Source organism: Lemur catta, chromosome 12, assembly GCF_020740605.2.
Source record: "Lemur catta isolate mLemCat1 chromosome 12, mLemCat1.pri, whole genome shotgun sequence".
In the NCBI taxonomy this organism is placed as follows: domain Eukaryota; kingdom Metazoa; phylum Chordata; class Mammalia; order Primates; family Lemuridae; genus Lemur; species Lemur catta.
The window spans coordinates 26426069-26447494 of record NC_059139.1 but is presented as its reverse complement, the minus strand read 5'-3'; the positions used below and the strand labels follow the sequence as shown (position 1 = coordinate 26447494).

Here is a 21426-nt window from a genome sequence, read left to right as displayed (position 1 = left end):
AAATAAGCGAGAGAGGCTTAATGAAACATTGCGGAGGTGGAGGAGTCAAAGCACATTACCTCCAAAGTAATGATGTGGTGAGTAGAGAGCTATAGAAGCTCCTGTCTTGAATGCTACAATAAACTGTCCCCTGGAAAAGCAGTACAACCAGAAAATTGAGGCATTTTGCTCCACACAGAATAAATAGGTTTTGATCTTGGTGCCAAGCTTGGACCCACACGGGGCGGTTCGTCCAGGTCAAGACCCCTCCAGCTCTCTCCTCACCCATGCTGCTGTCCATATAACCCAGCAATGGCATATAACCTTTCATGCCCCCAGACCTCAGCAAAGAGCTGAGAGTCAAGGCTCACACAGGGAGAGAGAAAGAAAAGAGGAATTAAGCCTGCTTTGAGAGAGAGAAAAGGCATGGCATACAAAAGGCTACATATCCCAAGAAACAAATCAGAAATGAACTGGGGAGGCAAGGAGTCTGTACAAGGAAAGTACGTAGCTGGAATGCACCAGGCAGGTGTCTCCAGAAGGAGAGTAGCAAGGCCACCCAGCAGACAGTGGTGACCACCAAAAGGAAAGTGACCCAGACATGGCAAGGGTTACATACGTCATTGCCTGGGCTGCGAACTGGGAGGGAGTGAGGGAAAAGGTGTACAGGGGGTACAGGCCAGGAGCGGCAGGGACTGAAGAGCTGACACAGACCTATGGATCACGAAGTGCAGCTCCCAAATTTACAGATAGAGAGGCTGAGGGAGTGACTTGGCTCTAGAAATTCAGCCCTTCCCCTTTCATAGGATAGCCCAAACCGTGGGAGATGTGCCGTGCGCTTGGTGGTATTCAAGACCATTGTATGTGCTACTTGGACATAACCATAGCAAATATTGAATCACAACTCAAGAAAGTATTAATAACTCCTTTTTCTATTCTCTTCAATCCATCTGATTACTTCTAAAAGAAAATGTCAGCTTGACAATAATCCATTTTTAACACCCTCTAACACTTGCTTAACAAACAAAGAAAGGGCATCGTCAGTCTCAGAGGAGTATCTGGCTACAAGCCACAACTTATTTTGTTCCATTACATGTATTTTTATAGTTACCTAATATTTATGGCAAGTGATACTTCCTTTTAATGACATGATATAAAGTCTCTATTTTTAAAAAGTTATTTTTATATCAGTCTTTTAAAAAAAATGAGTACATAATATGGATAATGCAAGGACAGAGCAAAAGTCATAAAAGTGGACTGGGAATCACCAATGTTTGGGGGAACATTCTGACCATCAGAAATTGGTTCTTATCCTTTGAGTTCCCTGACCTGTGCCCCTCTGCAGGGAAGGGAGGGGGGAGGGGGCCAGTTCACTGTCAAACCAGTCTGAGTCTTTAACACCCTCAGGTATCTGCTTGGACCCACCACTAAACTAGAAACCAGACTTTTAAAAACTTCAGTATGGTTACTTTAGCATTCTTATTTAAGTTACAAATATGAAAGGCTCCTTACTGTCACATTTTTCCCATAGTGGGCACGCTCCACAAACTTTCTCAGCTGAGGCAGGCAGAGTACAGCTGTCTCTACCAATAAGAGTGTAATTTCTACCCTGACAGCGGAGAACATGCATCTTGCAAACTGTCAGAGGCAGTATCCTTTTGCTTCTCTCATCTCGAGCACATACATCCAAGGAAGATCTGAAAAGAATATTTTAATGACATTATCTACAAAATTTTTATTCTTAAAAGTGGAGAAGTGAAAAGTGAGACTCTGAGCTTAGTGCCCCAGATGTTATCACCCGCAACAAAAAAATGGGACAGAAACTCAAATCCCCTTCACTCCTAGGGCCCAATCTGGATATTCAAAATGAGCCTATTTATATGTACTCTTTATTTGCTCACAATTTTTACAAACATAGATATCTAGTATTGATCTAGTTTCATCTAGAACAGATCAGATACAGAAAATCAGATGAGAAGGCAAGGTCTGCTAGCAACAGCTACTGGATTGACAAGGAAGGAGACAGAAAATCAGCAAAGATCAAGCATTCAAAGAGATCATCGTCAAATGGGACCACTGACTGCAGGAGAAATGAGTTCCTCCCAGCCCAGCTACCAAGAGTTCATGTCCATAAAACAGCATCATCCAATAATTGATGGCTCTGAGTCATCAAGGGAAGATAAAACTATATTTCTCAATGCAATTTTTAAAAGTATCTATGTTTACAAAATAGTTTAGAAATATTTCCGGAGGGCCAGATGGGTGGCTCACATCTGTAATCCCAGCTATTTGGGAGGCCAATGCAGGAGGATAGCTTGAGGCCAGGAGGATCACTTGAGGCCAGGAGTTTGAGACCAGCCTGGGCAACATAGCAAAACCACGTCTCCAAAAAAATTGAAGAAAATTAGCCAGGCACAGTGTTGTGTGCCTGTAGTCCAAGCTACTCAAGACGCTTGCTTGAGTCCAGCAGTCCAAGGCTGTAGTGAGCTATGATCATACCACTGTGCTCCAGCCAGGGTGACACAGTGAGACCCTGTCTCAAAAAACAAACAAAAAAAAAAACGGAAAGAAATATTTCTATAAAACATGTTTCTTTTTTTGTAAGCACTAGTGCTTAAATGATAAGATATAGCTATTTAGAAATGTCACTATAAAAAAACCCCACATTTCTGAATGCTGATGGGTAAGGAAGGAATTGCTATACATGAAACCTTAGACAACAAAGCATTTTTGTATGCCAGATAGAGTCATAAAGAGTCTACATTCACATATTTTATTTAATTCTAGTATTTTCCTCTTTGACCAAGAGCTAAATTTACTTTGAGTTATTTATATAACAGAAATAAATCCTGTTGGTTTTTGTATCTATCTTTTGATCTGTTTATTTAAACTTTAGATAGAATGACTCAGAATGGCTGAAAGGGCAGAGACCCCACCATACTACCTTGGTATCATTTGAGACCATGAAATGATATGAAAATTCATACCATGTCTACAAACAACAGGCTATAGATAAATTAAATAAATTGGGGAAGTTGGAACGAGGATGAAAGTGAATCATAGCAAACAATTATTATTAGAGAACAGCAGCAGAGTCAGAATATCAGAATAAGAATGTACCTGGGCTGACCGGAAGTTACTATACAGAAGCACTATTAACCTACTTTAAGTTCAAGAAGTTGGATATGGGTTTTGATGACCATAATAACTGAAAGCCAAGAAATTCATCAGTAAATTAGTGTTTTGGTTCTTGACCTTAGAGACGATAATAAATCCGGGGCTGGAGATCTCCTGTTTCCTCCCAGATCCACTCTCCAGCTCTTCCCCACCTGCCTGGGAGACTGCAGCATATGGACTCCATCATGGGCTCCCTTGTGCTCTAGCTTCAGTCAGTTTGATCAGGTGGGAGCACAGGCAGGAGGTTGCAGGCAGGAAGGAGAGTGCAGCTGGGGTGTTTGTTCCCCTGGCTCACTCCTATGGGATCTCTGAGGTCCCTAAAATGAGTATCAGCTCCTCCACAGAGCCCTGTCTCCAGGGTTTCCTAAATGCTCCCTCCTCTCTCCTTCAGGCCTGGGTGTGACATATGGCCCAAGCTGTTAGCACCGCAGGAGTACTGCCCTGGGGCTTGTCATTTCCTTTACTCTGCTCATACTTTTGTAAACAGTCCTGCTAAGAAACCTCTTCTTGTCCTAATGTAATTGTGCCCTCTGTATCCTACTAGGACCATGACACAGACATCTAGCAACTACTTCAGATATCCTCCCACAGTGCAGTAATTTCAAGTTGGTGGCAATCTTACAATGCAAGTCTAGATTAGATGCTCAAGAATCAGAAAAAGCAGATACTCTATCTATATTACTTTAAGAGCTTATGTCCCATGAGGATTTTAGCTCTAATCTAAAGCTCTAAATCCTCAGGTGACAATTCTGTCACTTTGCTCCATTTTATATATAAAACAAGCAGTGCCCAAGTGGCCCTTCAGCCTTTCTCATTAGTCAGATTGGAACACTACTCAATGCCATGGCGGTCAGCCCCCGTGACCCAGGCAAATAACAGGCAGCAGATGGACCAGATTAAAAATGCAAATACCCTTAACCCTTGGTAAGGTACGCCTTCAATCTAGCAGAGACTAGCATCTAAGAAATCATCACGTTTATCTTGAATAAAATAAAATAAAGAAGTGAGCAAAGACAGAGCTTACCCACATTCATAGGGCATCTTACAAACACATCTTGAATTCTGCAGTTTCTCCCAGCGCTGACATTTAGGTACTGCCGGTGTTAAAGGGGCATCTAAAACAAAAGGATAAGGGAGATGCAATTGTTGGGAGAAGAGCTGTCCATAGTAAACAAGGTATTATTTGAATTGCTGGCGCAGGGTCTGTAATATTCTCAACTGCAATGAGTTTACACAATAAAAGTAATAATAATAATAATAAAGCTGTAAAGCATTTTACAAGACAGAGTATCCTAGAAAAACTCTACAAATAATTGCATTGGTAATAAGAGCTAGTATTTCTTGAGCATTTACAATTGGTCATGCACTTTTCATACATTGAGATATATAAGCCATCCTAAAAAATGCCCATTTAAAAAGTGAGAAAACTAAGGGTCAGAAAAGTTAGAAAACTGGTGTTAGGTCACACATTTAACCAATTGGCTGAGCCAGGATTTAAGTCTACATTTGTCTGAATCCAAGGCCAGTAAAGGGCTCCCTTTCATAGAAGTTGGTATTTGGTGTTTAGACTGCATTTTGCCCGCTGTGCCTATAATGAGACAGAAAGCAGCAATGTAACGTGACTTCTACACAGAGAAGAGAACTTCCCGGGATTCCGAGGAGGTCTGCAATAACCTCTTACATGTAAATGTCTAAGTGGTCTCCCTCAACAGTGGGTAGACGTCTGGAGGTACGTACATTAATAAAATTCTTTCTATAGGGGAAGGAGGCAAGATGGCTGACTAGAGACATCACTGCTGGACCATCCCGGAGGGAAGGAAGGGTTTCAGGTAAAGGAGAGGGGAGAGGAGATGCAGCTTAGGTGTAGATCATAGAGAGAAGTGCTGGGGCCTGCCAGGGACCCCACAGAGGAAAAGTGCAAAGCAGAGAAGGAAGAAGATAAAGGAAAACAGTTATCAGCGAAGACTAAACCCAGAGAGGCTTGGTGCCCAGTGAAGGGGTATGGGGGTGTCCTTTTCTCCCTCCCATACTCCTTTGGTGACCAGCAGGCTACCAAGTTTCTCAGACGCTTTTCCACCCCCACGAGCCCAAGCACTGAAGCAAACATGGAAGAGTGGGGAGAACTTGCATGATCTCAGAGTTTAGACATTCCATGTGGGGTTCCCCTCCAAGGACAGTGATGTGAGAGGCCTGAGAGCAGGCTTTCTTCCATTCAGACTCTTATTACTCCCTCTCTCCTGCACCCACTACAGCCAGAAGAGCAGTTTGAGCCAAGAATTTGGTGAGTGGCCGCCTCCCCCAAGCCAGTGCATCCTGAAGTCTAAGGTTTCCAAGAGACTGGGGCCCATGCCTTTCCCCCTTGAGGACCTTCAGGGCACGTGAATTGGGAGCTCCCTGCCCACCAGCATTTTGTGGAGACACACACCAGTAGGTCAGACATGCAGGCCGGATCCCATGCCCCCTGGACTTGAGTGGGACACAGTAGGGGAGGTGGTTTGGGAGCTGGACTTGGGGGGCGAGAGAACCCACGTGGGCAGAACTGATGGGAAAATACATGGGGGTCCGAGACATGGCAATCTGGGAGACAGCCCATCCCCCCAACAGGAAAGCCACACTGTTGGAGTAGGGCAGGTTCTCTGGCGGACCCACCCAGGGAGCCATAGTGACCAAGTGTGGTGCATTCAGGCACTTGGGCTGTCAGGCAACTGTGGCCCCCTCCCCCATCCACTACAATCAGGAGAGTAGTTTGAGCCAAGAATTTGGTGAGCAGCCGCCTCTCCCCAGCTGGCTGAGGTTTCCACAGAGAGTGGGACCCACACCTTTCCCACTGAGGGCCTGCAGTGGACCTGGGGTGCCTGTTCTGGGAGCTTTCTGCCCACTAGTGTTTCACGGAGATGCACACCAGAGGGTCAGACACACATGCTGGACCCCATACCCCTAGATTTGAGCTGGCTGCTGAGGGCCTCAGTCGGGAGGTTTGGGAGCTGGATTCAGGGGGTGAGGGAGCCCATGTGGACAGAACTAACAGTAGAATACTGAGATGCAGCAATCTGGGAGAGCACTCATCCCCCCAACAGGAAAGCCACACTGTTGGATTAGCACTGGTTCTCCAATGAGGAAGATCTCAACCCAGGGTGCCATAGAAACCAAGAGTTCAGGCCCCTACTCATGAGCACCCCTCCTGGTCTGGACTGCCTACAGGTCCAAAAACAGTAGATGCTGGCATGAATGCAGAGAGAAAGGAATACTCATACACTGTTGGTGGGACTGCAAATTAGTACATCTATGGTAAACAGTACAGAGATTCCTCAAAGAACTAAATGTAGACCTATCATTTGATCCAGAAATATCACTACTGGGTATTTACTCAAAGGAAAGTAAGTCATTTTATCTAAAAGACATCTGCACCCAAATGTTTACTGTAGCACAATTCACAATTGCAAAGATGTGGAATCAACCCAGGTGTCCATCAATTCATGAGTGGATTAATAAAATGTGGTATAGGTACACCATGTAGTACTGCTTAGCCATAAAAAAGATGAATTAATACTTTTTGCAACAATCTGGATGGGATTGGAGACCATTCTCCTAAGTGAAGTATCTCAATAATGGGACAAAAAATACCACATGTACTCACTACTAAATTGGAACTAACCAGTAAGCACACATGTGCACAGAGGGAAGTAAAACTCAGTGGAAAGCAACCACGGGGAGGGGAAGAAAGGAGGGGAATAAATCAACCTAATGGGTACTATAAACACTTATTTGGGGATGGGCACACCTATGGCCAGGACTCAAGCATTACAAAATGATCCATGTAGCCTAAAATATTTGTACTCCCTTAATATTTTGCAATAAATTAAAAAATCCTTTCTATAACTGTACATTTTATAGCAACTGATAAGAAGTCAACCATCATTCTTATTTTGGCAGGAAAACAACTTGGTTCAGCCTACAAAGGCATGATTTGACTGCCGTTGCATCAGCTATCCTTGATTGCAATGGGTATAATCTAAAACGCCCTGATTTTTTTTACCTCCTGCCAGCTTCCTTACATTGGAGTTCATTGGCATACACTTTTGCATCATAAAAGTAGATACTCCAGTTTATCTGAAGAGGATGTTTTTATAAATACCCAAACTACAGAATACTTCCTTACTTTAAACATGACAGTACAATCTTGTGAACAATTCAAAAACTTATAAAAAATGGTAGCAATGTGAAGTATGCCTGCAGTCACCAACAACCTCAATAGCAGTACTCATTCTTTAAACACTTCACTTTAAAATGGTGTTACCCTAAACACAAATGGTGCTATCCTGAATTGGATCTTAGAACATAGAAAGGACATTAGTGGGAAAACAGGTGATATCTGAATAAAGGATATAGCTTAGTCAAGAGCACTGTACTAATATTAATTTCTTAATTTTAACCAACCAAGTCATGTGAAGTTATGCAAGATGTTAATATTATGGGAAAATGGGTGAAGGGTATGTAGAAACTATATTTGCAACTTTTCTGACATCTAAAATTATTCTAAAATAAAATGGGTTTTTTTTAATGGTATTATCTACATCGGTGCTTCTCAACCAGAAGCAGTTTTGCCCCCAGGGGACATTTGACAATCACTAGCGACATTTTTGGTTTTCACAACTAGAAGGTGCTACTGGCATCTGGTGGATAGAGATCCCGGATGCTGCTGAACATCCTACAATGCACAGAACAGGCTTCCACAGCAAAGAATTACCAGCCTCTAAATTCCAATAACATTGAGGTTTAGAAAGCTTAATCTGGATATACCGAAACTTAAATTGAATGATCAAGCCATGTAAATTAGTTCTGCGCTATAATTGGAAATTTATTTTTGGACAAATTTTGAAATTTTAAACTATATATATGTTTGCTAAAATTGTTATAATTTCTTTGTGAAAATCATTGATAGAATCACCTAGACCAAAGACTTTTGCATTTAAGAAGAATATAGCATTGTTATCTTTATAGATTGGTTTACAAATAAACACACTAGTAAGGCCCACCAGGAGTATATACCTTTGCTATTTTAAAACCAAATGTCTTCATATCAAAGCTAAATACCAATGGAGGTAAGAGGGAATGAGGGGTTAGTGCTTAATGGGTATAGATATTCAGTTTGGAAAGACGAAAAAATTCTGGAGATGGATGGTGACTGTACAACAATGGGAATGTACCTAATGCCACTGAACAGTGCATTTAAAAATGGTTGAAATAATAAATTTTATGTTATGCACACTTTACCACAATATAAAAAAGATCCAATACTGAAACTGTCAGTATTTTAAAACATCACTTTTGGAGGCTGGTAAACCTGAAATTTTTGGTTGCTATAGGCTTATTTTAAAGGTAGATATTATTGTTACCTATGTCTTCAGAAAAACATACAGGTCTGAAAAATATCCTTGATTAAAAGCAACTTTAACAGAATTTTTTACTGAGTGGGAGAAACTTCACAACAAACTGTGCTATAAAATGACTGAAGCAGCATTTTAGAAAGACTAGTCTACAATCTCATCTGGAACAGAAGTGCAACCTCATCAACTGCATATTGTTCTCTTTCATTTTAGAATTATAAGTACAGGTCCATTACTTTAAATATCCCAAGGAAACTCGTATTTATGCTGCAGCGTATGTAGAAAACAAAGTAATTGCCTTTAGATAAGGGGCCTTGACAGCTAAAGAGCATATCAGGACTGGCCAAGGGGGTCACTCCACTGGACATGCTTCTTGCCTGTTCTCCATGCCCTGTTCCACAGAGCAGTTAGTTGCAAACACCTAATTCACCTAACAGTATCACTAATGGAATCTAGTACTTCATCCTCACTCTAAAAGAAAAAATTTCAGCATTTAATTAAAAAATCATATACTAATGTCATATGTAATAGCATACATTGAATTTTTCTTCATTGTTGTTTTTGTTACAAATGTATTTTCTATTTATTAAACAAATGTAAACAAAGAAAAAATAAGAGGTTATTTTAAAACAAATCCAACTCAAATTATCTCTGAAAAGAAACAGTTTTGGGTGGGGGGAGGGGATGGGTGTATGCCTACATGACGAGTGCGTTGCACACCCTCTGGGGAATGGTCATGCTTGAAGGTGCAGACCCGGGGAGGTGGGGGGGGAGGGGATGGAGGTATGACTACATGATGAGTGCCAGGCGCACTGTCTGGAGAATGAGAATGGACGTGCTTGGGACTTTGACTCGGGGGGATGGGCGGGACATGGACAATGTATATGACCTGAACTTATGTACCCCCATGATGAGCTGAAATAAAAAAAAAAAAAGAAACAGTTTGGCACTCTAAGTCCCTTCCTACCTTGGGTTCTTAAAAGACCATTTTAATTTTCTTGGTGCTCAAAATACTCGATTTTTGGTTTCCACTATTAAGAACAACTTCACGAACCACAAAACTTTTCCTTCAATAATGTCTGTGATGTTAAGTGGAAATGATTTTTTAAATTTTCAACTTCAAAAATACCAATAAACTTGCTGAGAGTCCAAAAATAAAACATATAGACTTTTATATAAATTATGACCTCAATTCTATACCCAGTAAAAGTAAGTACAGGAAAAAAATCAGGAGGAAACCAAAACTCAGTTTTTAAAAATCCTTCATTTTCTCAGCACCATAACATTATAAAGCTAATCTTTCATGTGGAGGATTTAAGTTAAAAGTTTCAGAATTACTAGGACTATGCTTGCCTTTCCTGGCATTCCATGAGTCTTTCTATGCCATTTGGAATAAAACATGTTACCCAGTCTTCAAACTGACCTTCTCACAGGGAACAGGGATGGAGGGAATCACTCACAATTACAATAATACAGTGCCATGAAGTCCACCACCATGGCTCTCACTCACCTGAGTGCACAGGTCCTTGGATAGACACTGAAGCCACTCACCTTTTTGCACACACTGTACATTCTTCATCTCAGGACTCCACTTAAGGCTGGAGCCACAGAGAAATGCTGAAGGACCTTCTAAGGACATGCCACCTGAACAAGAAAAGGTCACCTTCTCACCAACTGAGTAGAAAGGTTTGTGGGGGTGACTCTGTATGCCATCCATCAGTACAGGTAGAACACAGGCAATTTCTAAAGATAAACAACAGCAGAATACATGGGTCATTGCTTTGTTAAACCATCTCTTTAATAAATGACAGTCTTAAATGGTGCTGATACATTTATTCTGTTTTTTCACATCAGAGGACAAGGAGGAAGAAGTGAGTTCACTCTTACAGTGGCCTGAAATATATGTCCCACATGCCCAGCATGTCATTGACCAATGAATGACTGAAGACCAAAACAGCTCCCACCCTCCACCCCTCAAAACAATGTGATAATTTAAAATGAATAAGCTTAACACATAGAGTCCAATGCTCAGCCTGCTGTTAAAAATAGACTTTTCACAGCTGCCACTTATTTCTTTGGTCTGGTGATGTCCCACCAGAATTTTCCCAAGAGCTATATTCATTTGCACATCATTAGCTTTCATCTATCTAGATATTTTGCCATCTGAAATGTTTAAAGCACCATTTTCTTATTTTTTAGAGATAGGGGTCTTGCTAGGTTGCCCAGGCTGGAGTGCAGTGGCTATTCACAAGTGCCATCATAGCAAACTACAGCCTCAAACTCCAGAGTGACCTCAAGCGATCATCCCATCTCAGCCTCCTAAGTAGCTGTGACTATAAGCATGGACCCCCCTTGACCAGCTAAAGCACCACCTTTAATGCTGCAAACATAAAAGCTCTCAGTGTTCTTTAATTTCCCATCTTTCTTCTTTTACTCAATTACATTCATTAGCTCCAATTGTCTACTTTTAAAAGAGCAGAGAAAAATGAGAAACATGCACAGTTACAGAAAGCAAGTCAGAATTCACAATTTAAGAAAAGAAAAATCTTGGTAAGCTCCTTCATGGACTTTGGACAATGTTCTACAAAGTATTGCTCTATTTCTGCACTATTTTCATCAGAAAATCCATTCATTCATTCATCCAGAAACAGCATTTATTAAGTGACTATATTTTGCCAAATATGTTATGTATTGCTGGGGACACAGCAAGGTATAAATCACATATTCTGCACTCAAAAAGCTATAATCTAGCATCGAATTTATTTATTTCTGACACATTTCCTGGTTTCCCAATCAATCTCCCACCAAGACAAATAGGTAGGCTGTACAAAATTAAAAGAAAAAATATTTCTGAGAGAATGAGAGTTCTAACAAGGGAGTACACATTTGAAGGTCCAGGATTCCAGAGAGATGGGCAGTCTAAGTGGTGATTATAATATGTGGTTATGCTTTTTGCCTTGAGGTATTTGTGAATTTGAAAAAAGTATATATACTGAAAGGCTGCTAAACTGAAAAGAAAGTTATAGCTCCAAGGCTGAAAAAATGAGTAGAGTTTTTATCAGTCTCACAGGGCTGGGGGATCAAAAACCAGAGTCTAGTCCTGTCCAAAAGGAGGGGTCCAGGTAGAAAGCCCACACATTTGGTGTGGATCCCTTACTGGCTACACCCTTGGAATAAAGGTAAACCAGACATAAACCAGCCTCACTGCTTGCCAGAAACAAAAGAAAAAACTAAATTTTGTCTAGAGGAAGATATCATTATCCAATTTCCTTAATTTCCATACATAAAGTCTGGCATTCAATCAAAACTAATCCAACATTAAAAAAAACAAGAATTAACCAAAATCCAACCCAAACAGTCAATAGAAGTAGACCCAAAGGAGATCTAAATAATGAAATTAACAGATATGCACTCTGAAACAACTGCAATTAATATGGTGGGGGAAAAAATGATAAGATAGAGAATTTCAACAGAGAATTAGAAGGTATAAAAAGTAGACATAGATGGGTATATAAATACATAATGAGTGTAATGTGCGCTGTCTAGGGGATGGACACGCTTGAAGCTCTGGCTCGGGGGGTAGGGGCAAGGGCAACATACGTAACCTAAATATTTGTACCCCCATAATATGCAGAAATAAAACAAAAAGTAGACATAAATATTTGAAGTGATATATATGCTAATTACCATGATTTGATTATTACATATTATATACATGTATTCAAATATCACTCTGTATCTCATAAATATGTACAATTATTGTATCAACTAAAAATAAAGAAAACATAATATTTAAAAATTTTTTTAAATAATAATGTAACAATATTGGCTTATCAATTGTAATAAATGCACCACACTAATGGAGGATGTTAATAGGGAAACTGGGGTGGAGGGTGAAGGAGGTAAATGGGAGCTCTGTACTTTCCACTCAATTTTTCTGTAAACTAAAACTGCTCTAAAAATAAAGTTATTAATTAAAAAATTCACTAAGCAATAGAAAAGTAGATAAGTGGAACCTATAAAATTGAAAAATAAAATTGACAAAATTAAGAACTCAATGGAGTTCTTAAAAGTAAATTATACACAGCTGTACATAGAATTAATAAACTGGAAGACAGATCAACAGAAAATATTTAGAATGAAACATGAGAAAGATGAAAAACAGGAAAAAAATGTTAAAAAAATATAATATGGTCTCAAAAGGTATAATTTGTGTCCCACTTGGAAAGGTGAGCAAGAATAGGACAGAAGCAATATTTGAGGACATAATGGTCAATAATTTTTCTAAAATTGACAAAAGACATTAAAGCAGAGGTTCAATAAGTGCTCTGAATATTAACCAGAATAAATACAAAGAAAATCACATCCAGGCCCATCAGAAAAGAGTTGCTGCTGAAAAACAAAGACCAAAAATAATAAATAATAATGATAATAGTACTCTTAAAAGTGGCCAGACAGAAAAGACATGATTTCCAAAGGAGAAACATTAAGACTTCTCTCTAGAAAACAATTAAGTTAGAGGACAATGTAATATCTTCAAAGGGCTTAAAGAAAATAACTGCTAACCTAGAATTCTTTACCTAATTAAAAAAATCTTTTAAAAAATACAAGTAAAATACAGACATTTTTTAGAGTAACAAAAACTAGGACAATTTTTTACCAGTAGATTCACAGTAAAGAAAAAGAAGCTCTTCAAGTAGAAGTATCTTATTAATCTCTTCAAAGAACCAACTTTTGGCTTTATCACTCCTAACTAGCAAATATTCATATTCTATTTAAACTATTTCTGCTCAAGAACTCCAGGAGAAAATGGACAAAACACTTAGCCAAGTCTCCAAAGGAGATACCCAAAAGGCCATGAAGCATAAAAACATCATTAGTCATTAGAAAAAAATTACAAAATTAAATAATAAGTTACTGCTACACACTCACCACTATAGCAGATGATATTAAGTGTTAGTGAGGATATAGAGAAACCTTGGCTTCTCAAATTATGGTAGAATATAAATTGATACAACTACTTGGAAAGCTGGCAGCCTCTACTAAATCTAAATGTATGGAAACCTAATGTATAGACACCCAATTACTCAGAAATTTCACTAATAGGTATATTCCCAAAAGAAAAAAACAATACATGAGTACACTTGGGCTTTCCTCCTATAGCACACACAACTGATTTAGGAAAAATATATCTCTGTAGCTCTGTCTGTCCATATGCTGAGCAAACTTATATTCCAACTGAGATGAAAATCAAAAAGTAGTTTTAGAACGGTACAACATGTAGAAGCCCTCATTCAGATGTAGGCATCTGAACAAAACAGGACCCAAAGCATTTAAGGAAGTGAATTGCTCGCAGTATATCCCTGGTAACTGAATGCCAAAGAATATCCTAAAAGGTTTCACCTGAAAAGAGTTCTCTGGCCCATTTAATTTGCACCAGAAACTTTACAATTGCAATAAAATTGACTTAACTGAATGGGAACATTACCAACTAGAGAAAGCTGAGGGCTTATTCAAGTCACTCCTGCAATTTGGACAGCATCCTATCAGCCTTTCAGAAAAGGGAGGGTAAGACATGGGGTATGTGGTGAGTGGTTATTCATCTCGATGCATCCTCTTCTTCATAATTTTCTCATCTTAAATTATATACTACAACTGAGGCCACTCACTCTGACAATGCATTTCCCCAACAAGCCACTGTAAATTGTCTCCACATCTGGCAACCGGGTCTCCAATAAGAGAGTATCCTTCATTGCAAGTGTACATTATATTTTTCCCAACAGGAAACATGGAACCTTTATCCTAAACAAAAATAAAAGATGAAAAAAGGAAGAGTTTATCTTATCTATTTTGTATTAACAAAAGGTTTCTTTATGTACATTTGTCTATAAATCATACCTTATTTTAATCATCAGGTAACCTAAATTGAAATAACTGATTTAGAAAAGTGTTTATAAAACATTTTTCCCTGTATAGTCAATAACATTAGTACCACCATTAATTGAAACAAAGTCATTAATGCCACTGTACGATAACATATTGATTGCTCCTGAAATACCAAGCACTGTACTCAGCATTTTACTAAAATTACTTTAATGGACACTATCCAGGTAAGTTCTTTCCATTTTTACTTGTAGGAAAAAGCAGTTTTTATCAGATTTTGGGAACATCTTTGTCAGTCAACTCTTCATATTAAGGCTGTTCATTGGGAACACTGCCTAAAAAATGCCAGCAGGAACACCCAGAAATGTTTAAATCCTATCAGCATGTTCATGGAAGTTTAAGTTTCTCACTGATGATTTTTAAGGGAAGCATAATGTTGATCTTCTTCCACTCCACCCTCCAGCTCCACTCTGTCAGTATGGAAATGCTGCCAGGGTTGGGCCAGATCCAAGGACATTTCATTAGCCTATAATGCCAGGAGATGAGCTTTCATGATGAAGCAGGGAGGAATTCAAAGTCTGAAGCTATGAGGAGGTAACCATACTCATTTGGGGTCCCTCTTAGTTCCCTTCCTTACCCTTCTGGTTCTTCTCCAACCCCAAGGGGGACGGTGAAGAAACTCAGACCTGGGAGAGGGGTTGGAGCTGATACCTAAACCAGATCTGCTCCAAGAATCAGAACAAAATTTCCTGGTGCCTCTTCTTCTCATTGTCAGTCTTGCTCCTCCTGGCCCCGTCTGGCTCCATCATGGAAGTTGGTAGGAAACAGAGGGGCCAGGTTAATGCTGAGCTTTGAGGAAAACAGGGAACAGCACATGTTCTGCTTTGATTCTAGCTCCTAAGCTTTTCTCTGCCTTGCAAAATGTACTTCTATAATACACGAGGAAGCCTAATTCAACAATGTCCAAACTTGGCTCTACATCAGAGCCACTCATAGTAACTTAAAAAATAGACTCTCAGGCTTTACCCCAAACCTATCAAATCAGAAAGTGTGGAGAACAAGAGGCAAGCAGCAATCTCTGTTTTTAAGTTCCCTGGGTGACTCTTATGTAGCCAGTCCACAGAGCAGTGTTTGGAACACCTGGCTCCTAAAAGGACATCACAAGCACTGGAGTTTGGGGCAATAGCTTTGTGGTTTGCTGAAGTATATGAGTTTGCTTGGCCTCATTCTCTAAGCATATGTTTCATTCAGGAACTCCATGGATTGTGGTGACTGTGGTAGACAGTATGGGTTTTGGAGATGCTAAGTTCATTTTCTCTCTCTCTCTATACACACACACACACACACACACACACCACTTTCATCACTTTCATGTCCCAACAGTACCTACATTTGGGGAAGCCTCAGCAAGCTCTCAGTGAGTGTGTGCTCAAGGGCCTAGAATTTGAGAGGCAAAATCCCTCATGAAGAAAGCAAGGCTGGGGAGCAGTGAGAGAATCCCCATGAGTTATATCTCCTGTGTGAGCCATGAGGAGACTTCAATGGGGTTTGGGGCAAAGGCCTCATCATAACAAGGACTGAGAACAGCATGCATTAAAATGTCCCCAAAGCCAAGAAAAGTCCCTAGAATGACAAATGGCAGATGACTAGTGTTCCTTCCTGAACAAGAAAATTGCTCAAAGCTCAATGACACATATCTCACCAGACACTTGCTAAATATTTTATTGACTCCTGGAATAAACCTGATACTTCATCCCAAGTCCCACAGTTATGAGGGGAAGAAAGTCTTCTTTCAGTGGCAAAAATAAGAAAAGTTCTCTAAGTTGAAGAACTTGCTTATATATTGGTATCTTGGTGTTCACAGTGGCAATGTTTAGTAGCCCTCTGGCGTGACTATATTTCTAACTCACTGGATGGCAGCATTGATTTCCCACACCACCCGGGATATATCGCCTTCTGCAGAACACTAATCACCTTAGGCCAAAGAGGAAAAGTAACAAACTAAAACCCTCACCACTAAAACTAAAATGCACATATAAAATATTTTTAGCACTGTTTCACCATGAAAGAAGAAAATAGGTTATGGTCTTAGTAGACAGAACTTGGAGTATTATAAAGGAAAAAATATCTTTCATAACCAACTTGAACAAATCCATCTTTCAAGACAGGAGGTGATGGACAGAATTGTGTTGGAACCAAAGACAAAGGAAAACAATGTGGTTCAAGCAATCTGAAAGAAAAAAAGAAATAAAATATAATGAATGTGATTGATATCCACAGTTTACTAAATATTTTGTATTACATTTGATTTTTCCTTTGCATCTGGAGGGACTCCATTCATGTAAGTACATTAATGCGATATTTTTGTCATTCTCAGAACCAAACATCTGATCACATTCTCTGGTAGAAAACTCAGACATAAACTCAAGTTCCCAAAGACAGTGATTTATACATCTACTAGATCAGTAATATGAAAAACAAACAAAAAGAAAGAAAAGAAAAATAAATAAAGCTTTTGGACAACATGACCACTTTATATGATTTCTAGAGGTTCTCTCTCAGAACCCACTTTTCTCCCACAGTTTGGTTCTGAAATTCATTTAACACAGAATTAATTCTATATTGAAAATAAGGTAATTAGTGATCCCAAGAGAGAGGTAACACAAAATTATAACTACCTCTCACTGAGCATTTACTACGTGCCAGGCACCATGGCAGTTATTCTGCATATGTGCAATATCTCAATTCATACTCGCAGCAACCTTCCCAGATATGTGAGGAATAACAAAGGCATGGAAACTTTGGATAACTTGTCTAAGGTTATGAATGAATAAATACTAGGGCTGGATTTACATCCACTCAGTTAGGCTCCTATAGTCATGCTCTTTCTACCTCTCAGAAGGCAACAAGGGAGTATAGGGAGTCTCAGTATCTACCCTTTTTCTGAAATATATATAACTGATAGCACATTCTTTGGTGAAAGCAAGTTTTGACGAGGCTTGGGGCAGGAATCCTAGGCCTAAAAGAAAGATAGAGGAACAGAAGCCCTAATATCATCTCACTAATGCCAAAGAAACCCAGAAATGTGAAGTATTGATCATAACTGTCCTGTTCGTACTAAAGAGGGGGATAATTCCCCTCCTCTGAGCACCAAAAAGAGTAAAAATTCCTTCAGTGCCTCCCAGATCCTTATCCTCCCAGAGACAAGTGCACTGAAGCCAGCATTCTCTCCCCACCATAATCCGTATGCTTGTCAGCCTCCTCGGTCAAGAGATGATGGTTATTGTCAGGCTACAAGGCGCAAAAGACATAAGAATAAGGCACCCCACCTCCCTACACTTCCACCATATATGCAAGCACCTTGCCTCTTTCTTCAACTCGCATGACCTTCAAATGACCTTACTAGAACTTTTTGACAACTCTGATTAGACAAGGTTAAAAAGGAGAACTTTAACAGTAGGGTGTGGTGTAAACAATTCTGACCCAGGGATATGATTCATCAACTACGCAGTTTGGGGATTGCTTTTGTAAGGTCCTGGCAAATGGGAAATTGTCCCAGACTACTGGGCCAAGATACTATCTACCTGAAGTGTCTGGCTTTATGATTAACCCCAAAAATAAATAAATGAGAGGGAATGGCATATCTGAAAAGTAACACAACACTTATTGAATGCTTCTTATCTGTCAGAAACTGTAGTAATATCTTTACGCGCTTAATCTCATTTAATTCTGACAACATTCTATTATCAGTTTACCTACTATTATTATTATTCTCATTTTAGGAGTGTGACAGGTAACTTGCCCAAGGTCACACAGCATCTGCTTGATGCCAGAGTGGCTGCTTGCATCCACTCAGCAGGACTGCTCCCAGTTACCCAGCCTTTGGTAACACTCGGGTCAGGAAAACCTGAAGTGCACAGTGCAAGTTGACCACAACGTGCCTTCCTCCTTCAACTGACCCCAGTGTTTAGGGGCAGAGCAGTCACTGATAAAGACTGCCATTTATTAATAACCTCTAAACCTTTCAACAGCAGCGATCATGTATTCCACACTACAAAGGGCACTGTGTTCTATGCGGCTGCCGGGAGGTTGGGTCTCCATTACCGCAAGTGCTCCAGCTCTTCGTCTTCACAGTGCCTGCTTTCTGTCGTTTCTCCAGTGCAGGACTTCCCACCCCCACTGGCAGGCGGGTTATTGCATTCTCGGCTCCTTGTTTTCTTCCCTTGAACACAGGGGCCCCAAGAGGACCAGCAACTCCAACCTCCATCAACCCCTCCTGTAAGATGGGAGACATTTAGTAAGTTCTGGGAGAGGAGGACTTCAGAGCTTAGCGCTATGCTTCCTACTGTGTTTGTTGGAGAAAGGGATGATTCTGGGGATTGATTACCTTCTCTCTGTTCACTGAGGTTTTCTACAATGGCTTGGCTCTACAGACCAGCTAGGAATGTCCATATTAACGCTGCCTTAGCAAACTTCTTGCAATAATGTCTTAAATTTATCAATTCTTTTACAACTGTTGCAAAGCACTTTCATGTACATTGTATCATTTGTTTACTTCCCACAGCAATGAATGGAGGTGGGCAAGAGGTCTGTTGCCATTCCCTTTAATCGACATGGAATCTAAAACAAAGTGATTAAATGCCATGCCCAATGTTCTAGTGGCTGCTAAGAGCCACAGCCAGACAGGTCTTCTGGCTGAGTCCAGGCTCTTTCTACCACCCCACAGTCTCTCAATAAGGCAAGTAAACTCCTTTAGTCAAAGCATTGACTTGGCACAAAGAGAATGTAACCTGCTGGGTACTCCCAGTCTGCTAACCCCACAGGTGACACTGTACAAAATGAGTAAATGCTTAAATGGGAGAAATGCTTTGACATCACCAGTTTTCATCATTCTTCTCCAATCTACAGGCACTTCCTCAACCCACCCTGACCAGCTTCTATGTCAGAGCCCGCTTAAGATTCACAGTTCTTCTAGTATTTCCCCCCATCGTATCCCTTGGGGGAGGTAAGAGAGTACTTGCACCATGTTCTAAGAGCTTTGCTTTCCTGTTAGACAGTGATCTCAGAAACCATTCCCCCAAAACATTTCATGCTAACAATAGATGTGCGTATCAGCTGCTCCTTGGCTATTGTTACTCTGTCTGACCTCTCTTTTCCCTCCACTCCGCAGCCACTCTTCAGTATCACGTACCCCAAAACTAAACTAATTTGCATAATATTTTCCTATGACCTTCCTTACACTGTCATAATTAGAAATTTATTTAATAAAGTAGTTTAATTTATTTAAGAAAGTAGACCCTTGAGTGTATTAATCGTGGATAATAATAGCTGAAAGTGGTGTGATTCCTATCCCAATCCTTACCAGCAAGACGTCATTTCATTTCAACAGATAATTGGATTCCAAGCCACAAAGGAATGAATCACAGTGGCAGAATTTTAATTTACCAGGACAGGTCACTTGGGGAGACATTTAGGGATAAGCATACCTTCCTGCTGCTTGTCTATAAGCAACCATAGTTTAGTTGTGTATTTATTCATTGATCAAACATTTATTTAGTGACTTCTATGGACCAAGCCCTATGTAAGGCTCTGGGAATAAAGAAAGGAATCAAACATCCCTGACCTTAGGGAATGAGCTTTCCAGGAGAGAGAGACACACAAATAAATGTAAAAATAAATGTATATAAATTGTACTCATATTTTAACTACTCAGAGATCAGCTTCACATAGCCTTATACTAAGTGCCTGAAGGACTTATACACACTGTTGAGCACATAGCAGATGTTCAATAAATATTTGTGAATGACTGATTGATAGTACATAATACAGAATAGAAATAGAAATGTTTCAAAGAGCTTGTCATCAAAAAAGTTAGGCAATGTAAACACACGCTCCATAGATCTTTGCTACAGCAAAATCTTATTGAGATAATCATGGAAGGATGGAAGGTGTTTTTAGCATAATTCTGTTGTAATAGAGAATGGGGGGGCACAGTGGCGCTGTTAATTCAGGTGGGTAAACGGAGAGACAGCAAAGGATCTTAACCACAGTAGCTATGATCTGGAGGTGGGGAAGGGAGGGAGATTCTAAATTTGTCTGAGATTTCAACCTCTCCATACACAAAAAAGCACATCTCGGGAATCAGAAAGAAAGGGTAATTCCCTTTCCACTTGTACAGTGGGACTAGAGAAAAGTCAGCCCACTGACCTGCTTGATTCCCTACGAGGACTCCTTGCTCACATGCCATACCAAATGTGTATGGTTTGCAATGGCACTGACACTGGGTCCCCACGACAGTGACCACGCCACCATTTTGACAAGGCTGGCAATGACAGGGGTCAAATTCATCCAGATACTCTTCAAGAGCCCGTTTCAGGTACAGTCTTTTTGCAGAGGCACAAGGTACTTCCTTTACCAGCTCATATAAAGGTGTCAGCTATAGAGATAAAGACATCATAGTCAGTAATCAGGGTTTTAGGCAAAAATATTTTTCTTTTCACCTTTAGGCTCAATCCCCATTAAAAACAAAATCAATAGTCACTCTTATGTTTATTACAATTTTTTTGTTCAAATAAAAAGAAAGCAATTCACTCTCTTCGTAGCAAAATCAAGACGAACAGGAAAAATTAGGATGAGATAAGGGAGGAATACTTTTTATATCTTGTGTGCCATGCATAAAATTAAAAAATGAAAAAAACAGGACATTCATTTTCTAGTTAATGGAAGATTATTTTGAAGATAATACATTACCACCCCTGTAATGGACAGAAGAAAAGGAAATGCACTTAGATTACAGCAAAGAAGCAAGTGCAATTAAATTTAGAATTAAATTTTCCAACTCCAGGAGATTTAACATGTCTCTTTAGTGGAGACTATAGACCCTCTCCTGGAGAAACTTAAAATAGGTAAACATTATTCCTCTGTGTTGAATGATTCAGAGGAAAAGCAACTTTGAAATCAAAGATGTACTGGCTAAACTTTAACAGTCTGCTCTCCCAGG

At 39.9% G+C, this 21426-nt stretch overlaps 1 protein-coding gene across 1 annotated transcript in view; it reads right to left on the bottom strand.

Annotated features, from left to right (window-relative positions):
* The window catches only part of C7 (complement C7), a 55661-nt gene that overhangs the window by 1296 nt on the left and 32939 nt on the right, over positions 1-21426 (bottom strand). The window contains exons 11-17 of the mRNA XM_045565620.1: positions 20634-20862; positions 18531-18702; positions 16569-16656; positions 14213-14345; positions 10095-10286; positions 4181-4271; positions 1492-1676 (exon numbers count right to left, since the gene is read on the bottom strand). Of these exons, the coding sequence (XP_045421576.1) occupies positions 1492-1676; positions 4181-4271; positions 10095-10286; positions 14213-14345; positions 16569-16656; positions 18531-18702; positions 20634-20862 (1090 nt within the window). The remainder of the gene's footprint in view (positions 1-1491; positions 1677-4180; positions 4272-10094; positions 10287-14212; positions 14346-16568; positions 16657-18530; positions 18703-20633; positions 20863-21426) is intronic.